The following is an 8,158-nucleotide window of genomic DNA, read 5'->3' as shown; positions in this document are numbered from 1 at the left end:
TTCTTTTTTAGGCTAAAGAGACTCAGTTTGTACAACCTCTTCTTCATCCTCTGGTGGTGAAAAGAAAACTCTATTCTCTTCTTATTCTTTCTGTTCTCCTTTAAATACTTTGCAAGTCTCACTTCTTTCCTGAGATGGAAACTCAAGGCTGATGATAGCACTCCAGGAGTAGCTAAGACCTTATTAATAACACAGCTCCGAATTCCTTGTAGCAGGCACCACTTGAAGTTGGTGCCACCTCCGTATCTCCCCCTAAATGTCGCTTCTTTTCCCTTTTGGTGACATATGTAGGATGACCCTTGCCATGACCTAGAGGGTGCTAGTGCTGGGGATGACAGAGGACGGCGCGGCGCTTCCACGCAGTGAGGCTGATGCAGGGGTGGACAAGCTGTGTGGATTGCCCACCAGCTGGGACAAGGAGGGCTCTGCTCCTGTGGGTCACAGCCCTGTCCATGGGCGACCCTAGGGAAGGGTCTGGGACCAGATCAGTCCACGGATAACAAACAATGTGGGTGGACTAGTTAAACAACGTTTATTTTGTGGTTTAGTCTGCATATGTATGTGTTTTGCAGCCTGGTACCCTCTGATCTATTTAAGCACTCTTCAGATTCCTTCAGGGGCCTGGAAGRAGAGGGGAATCTGTCCTAACAAAGCCATGATAATTTCAAACATTACTTTCAAATAAAACTCATTTTGAAAGTGAGTTGGATTTATAGGAGACTGGGTAACCAGGAGTTGGGAGCCTCTTTTGACAATATATGGTTTTTGTGTTACACAGTTAAAGGTAGGTGGCTAAGCAGTCCTTCCATCCATCACCCAAGGCCCTGCTTTGGGACTCTGCTGTTTGCTTCTTGCCAGCTGCAATGATAAGATCTGTAATAACTCCTGTAGGATTATTTGTACCTGACCAACCTATTTCTTAAGTATCCCACATATGCTAATGCCATTAATTAGCATTTCATAACTCGCTTGTGCAATCCCCCGCCTTCACAGCATCTCTGTATTCCCTCAGAGCCGTTCAGAGGTCTGATACTGGTAATTACGGGAAGATCTTCAATAATCCCCCTTTCCACGGGATGACGGAGGCTGGAAGGGGCCTCTGGAGGTGACGCAGTCCCAGGTGCATGGGGTCACATTCCGGGGGTTTGGAAGGTCTCCAGAGAGGGAGACCCCACAGCCCCTGCGGGCAGCTGTGCCAGGGCTCTGTCACCCTCACAGCCAAGGGGATTTTCCTCAAATTCAGGCCTAACTTCCTGTGCTTCAGTTGGTGACCATTGCCTCTTCTCCTGTTGCTACTCACCACTGAAACAAGTGTCCCCATCCTGACACCTTCCCTTTTGGTATTCATTACACACACTGATAGGATTCCCTCTTAGCCTGCTCTTCTTAGGCTGAATAGGCCCAGCTCTCTCAGCCTCCCATCCCTTTTCACCCCTCTTTCTTCATGCCCCAGCTAACTGACTTGGAAGGCAACCCCTATTTCTGAGTGCGGATGCAGGCTGAGGCCACAAGGCTTTGGAAATGTGGCTGCTCCTTCACAGGAGCTTCCCAGCTACCCCCTGGAGAAAGGAGAAGGCGCCGCGACACTTGAGCCGTCAAACCCGCTCCCCCTGGGACAGGAGCAGAGCAGCGCCATGGCCATGGCCACGGCAGCTGCACCCGCCCCCCACCCGCGCCGCCATCGCCCCCTGCGCGCTTGACACGCGATTTGGGGGGGGGGGTCGGGGGGGGCCTGGGCCTGTGGCGGAGGCGGGGCCCGGAGTCCGGGGGCGGGGTCTATTCAGGGGGCGGGGCCTGACCCGGAGGGCGGGGCCGGCCCCGTGGCGCGCGCGGGCGGCAGTGCATGCCGGGAGAGCCTATATGAGCGGGCGCCGAGGCCGCGCCTTCCGCTCCGCCGACCTTTCACCCGGCAGCGCTCGGCGGCACAACACGGAAGTGCGATGGCGGCCGCGGCGGAGGAGGCCGCGGGCAGCGGCCGGGGCGCCCCGTGCTCCGCGCGCCGCCGCCTCGACGTCATCTCCGGCCACCTGCGCGGCCCGGCCTGGGCCCCGGCGCCCGCGCCCAGCCCCTGCAGCGCGCAGGGCCCGCCCGCCGCCTCCATCCCCAAGAAGCGGTAGGTGCGGGCGGCGCCGCCGCGGCCGCCGGCCCGGCTGGGAGGGGCGGCTCTCAAAGGCGCCGCGCGGGGCGCGCGGAGGGCGAGGCCCGAGCGGGGCCTCGTGCGGGGCCGCCCGGGCGCCTCCGAGCGCGAGCGCTGCCCCGGGGAGCGGCCGCCCGCCCAGCCTGGGCGCGCTCGGCACTCCCGGCCTGTCCGTGCTTTGCCMTCTGCCTTACAGCGTTTAGTGAAGAGACTCGTTCTGGGGGATAAAGTCTTGTCAGCTCTCTGAAAAAGCTTTCATTGCTTTCTGAGTCTTTCTTTGCCACGTTCTTTCAGATGCTGCCGTTGTAATGCCACAGTGTAGCATCATGSAACTCACAGGCGTATCCTGTTGGGAAGGCCGACCTTGGTGTTATCCATTTTGCAATCTCCCCTCTCCCAGCTGTGGGTTTCCTGTGGCTYTGTTGGCCCCTTGCTGTGCAGGGGTGTCTCAAGGCTCTGTCTATAGACAACCGAACCGCTGCCTGCTGAGCAGCMTGTGAACAGCCCCGTAGCTCCTCTTGGTGTGCAGAGGTGGCCTCGAGGCAGCGGGTGACAGAGAGCGGTTCCTCCTTTGAGGAAAATCCATCCAGCCTGTGTTTTACTTGGAGCTTTTTTGTGGATGAGTTCAAGCCCCTGAGGGGTCTCTATGGGAGCAGCTCGTGGTGGTGGTGGGGGGGGACGTGTTTTTACGGGCTCTGCTTTCTAGGGCCTGCACTGGGAGGGCATCCGTGTTACATCCCTGGAGTCAGATGTTAAGGACTCGAGGAGGCCGCAGCTTTCCTTGTGAGCAGGTTTAGTATTTGTGCAGGACGGACATCCTCATGTCAAATGATGGACTTTTTGCTATAGGACATGCTTTAACGCATGTGGTGTGCCTCTAAAATGGTATTTTTCAAGGTATTTTACCTGTGTCATTATAATGCCTCAGTGAGGATTTCCCAGTCTTTCCCAGGTTTCTGTGGATATTCCAGGATGGCTTTTAGTCCTTCTCCATCTTGGGTAGTAAGTTCAGCCAGGCCGCCGCTCGCTCAGACGGCTCCACTGCAGCCCCGATGCCGCTGCCCGGTGCGTCCCGTGTCCCTCGAGTCGGTCAAGCGGCTGCAGGTCAGCACGGCCGGGACCAGGCTCGGCCCCCGCTCCGCTCCCCACTCTTTAAGCTGCAGAATCATCCCCATGTCGCGCACTTCAAAACCTGGGCTTTGTCCTTGACCGCAGTCTCTACCTAAATCCTAATATCCCAGCTACTCATTAAGTCTCGTGTATTCTTTTTATGTAACTTACATCAGGTATTTCATCACACCTTGCGTGTTCAGAGGAAACCCCTACCGGACGGGGACACTTTCTTTTCGGTTTCCCTGTTCCCACATGTGTGAGAACTTGGATAGATCAGGGTAGTTGTACGTTGTGCCTGTTGCAGTAGTCAGTTCTCTAGAATAACAATATGTTATATTCCTATAGCAAAAAAAAAATGGTATGGGAGAACGCTGTTGCTGAACTGCAGCAGTACCGTGTTGAGCTCACAAAACCGGAGGCTGTGGGAAGTGCAGTCAAGAGGTAGGGCTGGAAGGTGATGGTTGAACTTACGCCTAGGGCGGTGAGTACAGAAGAGTGAAGTATGGAGGAAATGAGCTCGTTAAGTACAACACAACTGCTCTTTGAAGTGCAAACGGGAGTGAAAGGAGCTGTGGCGGTTTGGTAGCTAGTTGGTTAAGTGCCTCTTCCTGAAATAGGACTATTTGCATTATGTTCAGCATTTAACCTTTGCTGGTTACGCTGCTTTTTTAATTTCTGCTCTTCTGTGTTACAGCTCTGCAAGGTTTACAACCACCTATAAAACAAAGACACTCAAGTATTCTAAGCCTTGACATAGTTCTAAGTGTTTTTATGTCTTCAAACCGACTACAAAAAGGTTCTGAAGCTTCCTTAAAATTTTGAACTTGTCAAGTTTTTCTGCTTTTTTGAGCTGTATGGGTATTCACACCTATCTTTGCACCACACTGTACAATATACTTAGATTGAAGCACACTAGTTTAATAGGTACCAAATTTTACATCACTGTCAAATTAAATGCCTTTCAGTGCTTAGTAAGGCTTTCTTGTGTATTCTCAGTCACAGCCACAGAGGTATGCAGTACTAAGCTCACAGATGTTCTTTTCTCCCTATCAAGGCAACAACAAAAATTTTCAGGAGTTAAGTTCCTGAAATGCTTGGCTGGAAAAATCTTATAAGAATAATTGATCTCTAAGTAGTTATGGTGATCCTGTGAGGCTTTTGTAGGGCAACCTGCACCAACATGCCTTTTTTCCTGCAGACCATTCATTAAACCTGTACCTGGCAATTCAGCTTTTCCCCCTCTTTCTAAACTATTAGTTTAACTGTGCCTAGCAAAGCTGTAAGCAAAGATAACTGTTTTCATTGTCTTGCATCTTTCAGGAGTGTTTGAAATAAGCAAATCAGAACATGGCATGTGCAAGATTCAGTTCAGTCTGGTTTCCCACCTCAGTTTTTCAAAGGATAGTAATCTGTCAGAATTGAATTTATCAATAAGTTTAGTAGATAGCTTGTTGAATTTTTAATATCAGGTAAACCTAAGTAGATATATTCATTGGTTAAATTTTGCCAGACAAAATCCCTGTGCACTAATAAAAGTCTAAAGTATGTTTGATACGCAAAGCATGATGTGTTATATGAAAACAAGTAGCTGTTTACAGGAAGAGAATTTGATCGATGACCTTCATGATATTTACCAAGGTGTGAATTCTTCTGCACAAGAAATGAAGACTGCCTATTTATTTACAATTTATTTGAACAGAATAGGAAAATTTCTGTTAATACAATAGCCTAGAAGAATTGCTTTGACTTCCTGAAAGGGGCCTTGAACTGAGCTAAGACCATCTGTAGTTCAACACATAGCGGCCAACCAGGGTTCCCTGCAGTGCTGCTGTTACCYGATTGCATGGCCTGTGCTGGCCAAGCACGGTGCCTTATTAAATCCCTAAGTGGCTGTTGTGCTGCAGAATATGCTAAAGATTAACTGCACAGTAAATTAAGTAGTACTGTCCGGGAGTTGATGTTCTTTTACTTGAAAAAATAAATAGTGGATTCTTGTTCTGTTTATTAACTTGAGCTTTTGAAGATGGAAAAGTAGATCTCATTCATTTTGCTAGCTTAAAAAAAATGCTATGGCAGGACTGATCTCTGGATTCAAAAAATAAAAACTTGAATGACTTTATTACCTGAAAATAGTAAACACTTTCCTAGGGAACACTGCCACACTTCTGTAGTGTGGCAATATCTTCAAAGAGAAAAACAAAGCTGGCATGTTCTGAAGCAGAAGATGCAGTATTTATTGCTTCTTGGAATGTATTCCATCACATAGGAATTATCAATTAGCTAAGTGTGCTTATTTGGAAGCTTAGCAATACTGGTTTTCCTAGTATTGATTTTAGTATTTAATATTTAATTCGGTCATATTGACTGAAACTTTCTAGAAAAGAAACTGTTGTTCTTTAGGGCCTCATTTGTTCCATGTACCCTAGCAGGGTGTGTAAGGAGAGATAATGCTTTGCTATTGTAACAGCTGGAAATGAAGAGCACACTTTGCTTCAGAGTACCTGGTACATTAAAGTCTATTTTATGCCTTAACTTTTGTGATTGCATTTGCAGTTTAACTTAGTGCTTAGGTTTTAAATGTGAGCSTGGGTTCCTGTTGCTGTGTTTGCKCTTTGGCAGAGAATAGCAGCTGAGTTGGATGTACAGGCTATGGGAGCTGGAAGCACAGGCTAYGGGAGCTGAGTGTGTCCCAGGCTGTAAAACATTGCTTGGCTTCACAGACTTGAGAATCCTTTTGGTTGCTGCAGGGAAGATGCTCCAAGAGGACAGAAGTGTAGGAATGATGCGCAGATGCTCGCTGCCTACAGCACACCATTCTTCTCCAGAACAGTGATGCTTTCTCAAAGCAGCTTGTAAAGAGAATCCTGGGGCTACGTTCTCCATCCCAACTTCTAGGTACCCAATGACTAACTCGATGCTGACTTCAAAACCGCCTGAGTGGCTTCCCTTCCTGGCGGCTGATAAGAGTCACTGTGCAACTTAAATAGGGACTCTGCTGCAGATCGGGAGGGTGAGAGACCTTCCAGTGTCACTGACGGGCTGGCGTCTGAATTTCCAGTCTGTCTTCTGCATCAGCTCAGCCAAGCCGGGCTTTGAGGCATTGCTGTTTGGATGGTATCTTGCTGATGCAACTCCTTAGCACCGTAATACTGCCTGAACCTTACACGTACCTTGGATTTTGCAGGACCTTTTTGCATTGCTACCTTAGGTGGCAGCTGATGTTTTAGCCACTGTGGCCGCTCTTAGAGCTGCCGCTTTAAACCGGCCTCTGAGAATGTGCTGGGTGTTGGATGACAGAGCAGGAGTATCTGTGTATATGGATCGTTTCTATGTGTAGGTTTCAATGCTTGGCATCAGCTGCTGATGGAATTGAAAATAGTGGTGGGTGTGGTGAGGAAACCATAAACCAAAATGTAAACATTTTGGTTGTGATGCTTTGAGTTGCACTGATTCTGTTGTGCTGGATTGCCCCGTGCTTTCATCCTGTTCTAGGGAAATACTTGGAACTGAATTGTTTGGTCTTCTAGCAAATCAGCTCCAGTTTGCTTTGCTCTGGTGTGGTGTGCYGGCTCTCCAGGCGGTGCTGGAGAAGAGGCAGAACTTGTGTAGCTGTTCGATGCACATCTGTGTGTCTTGGATGGAAACTCTGCTCTTGCCATTTGGTCTGCACTGCCTTCCYGGAGAAAGGGAATTAATTTCTGCATAGTCAGTGTCACTAAAGCGTGAGACTTGGAGCCCGCGCTGGTTTAATTCAAATGCTTAGTTAAGGCTGGAGGCCTTGGCAAGCAGGGGAAGCGTGAGGCCGGAGCCTCGGGGGTCCTGCCCTGCGGTGGGCAAATGCTGCCACCGCGTGGGCTTGTGTCTCTGCTCCAGGTGCCCTTAAGAGTGTCCGTGCTGAGTGCTGGGATTTGAAGAGCTTCCTGTGTGGTGACTCCTGGCTGTTCTGTAACGAGCTCTCGGGGGCAGTGAGGAGAGGCTTGGTTTGTTTAACAGACATGTTGCTGTAGAAATKAATCCTTGCTGCTTTAAGTGAAACGAGTGTTTCGATGCTGAGCACCGCAATGAAACGAAACACCTGGATTCACGCAGGCGGCTGCTCTGCTCTYGCAGCGCTGCCTTCCCGTGTCCCTGTTGCCATGGTAACTTGTCTTCCTTCAGATTTTTCCCTTCAGGCAATTCCATTACATATAATATTAAAAACAAGCTTTGCTTCATATCTAGTGCTCCAAGGCTTTTCCCACCTGCCCCCTCTATAGAACATGTCTGGCTACAAGCCAAAGCTAGAGGAAGGGGAAACCTGCTTTTTTTCTACCCACCCTCTAGTATTTCTGGCTAAAATATTCCCACTTTTACCTCCAGCAGAATATCAGGATAATCTAGCATTATTTCTGCTACTGTGAAGGTAGTGACTAGAAAAGCTCTCTTTGAACGATACAGTTGAGGTAGAATGTTGAACTGAATAGTAAACAGTTTAAAAAATGAAAAATAGCCAATGTTGGTGAAAGTCTTTGACTTTTCTGTGTATTTTCTTTGGAGGATGATAGGAAAAAAATGTGAGGATATGCTTATAAGATTGTCATGTTACATGTATAACATGAACATGCCAATCAGTCAAATCAAACTGAACTTCTGACTTTTTTTCAGTCTGGGTCATGAAATTATTAACACCTTTTGTGATGATGAGTCCATATACCCTGAGTAATGTTTAAGAGTGTGAGGTTTTTGRTTACTGTTTGGCCAGCACACACAGAATCAGAGCAGACTCGATATTAGTATAGCAAGTCTGAAGGCTCAAGCAGCTTTGGCCTAAGCTAGGGAGCTCCTGTCCTGTGAGGCAGCACCAAAAGCAGCAGCAGTTAAATGCAATGTACAGAAAGGCTTGAGGAAGAGCAATATTTTTTTTCCTGA

The 8,158-nt window shown here is 48.6% G+C and overlaps 1 protein-coding gene across 1 annotated transcript in view; it reads left to right on the top strand.

Annotated features, from left to right (window-relative positions):
* The first annotated feature begins 1,940 nt into the window (after nt 1–1,940).
* Nucleotides 1,941–8,158, top strand: part of AGPS (alkylglycerone phosphate synthase) — a 43,706-nt gene continuing 37,488 nt past the window's right edge. Inside the window, exon 1 of the mRNA XM_026052042.1 lies at nt 1,941–2,113. Within this exon, the coding sequence (XP_025907827.1) occupies nt 1,941–2,113 (173 nt within the window). The remainder of the gene's footprint in view (nt 2,114–8,158) is intronic.

Source organism: Nothoprocta perdicaria, unplaced genomic scaffold, assembly GCF_003342845.1.
Source record: "Nothoprocta perdicaria isolate Ctin4 unplaced genomic scaffold, notPer1 scaffold_83, whole genome shotgun sequence".
NCBI classification, from domain to species: Eukaryota; Metazoa; Chordata; class Aves; order Tinamiformes; family Tinamidae; genus Nothoprocta; species Nothoprocta perdicaria.
The sequence above is the reverse complement of the archived record's forward strand: the minus strand, read 5'-3'. Positions and strand labels throughout refer to the sequence as shown.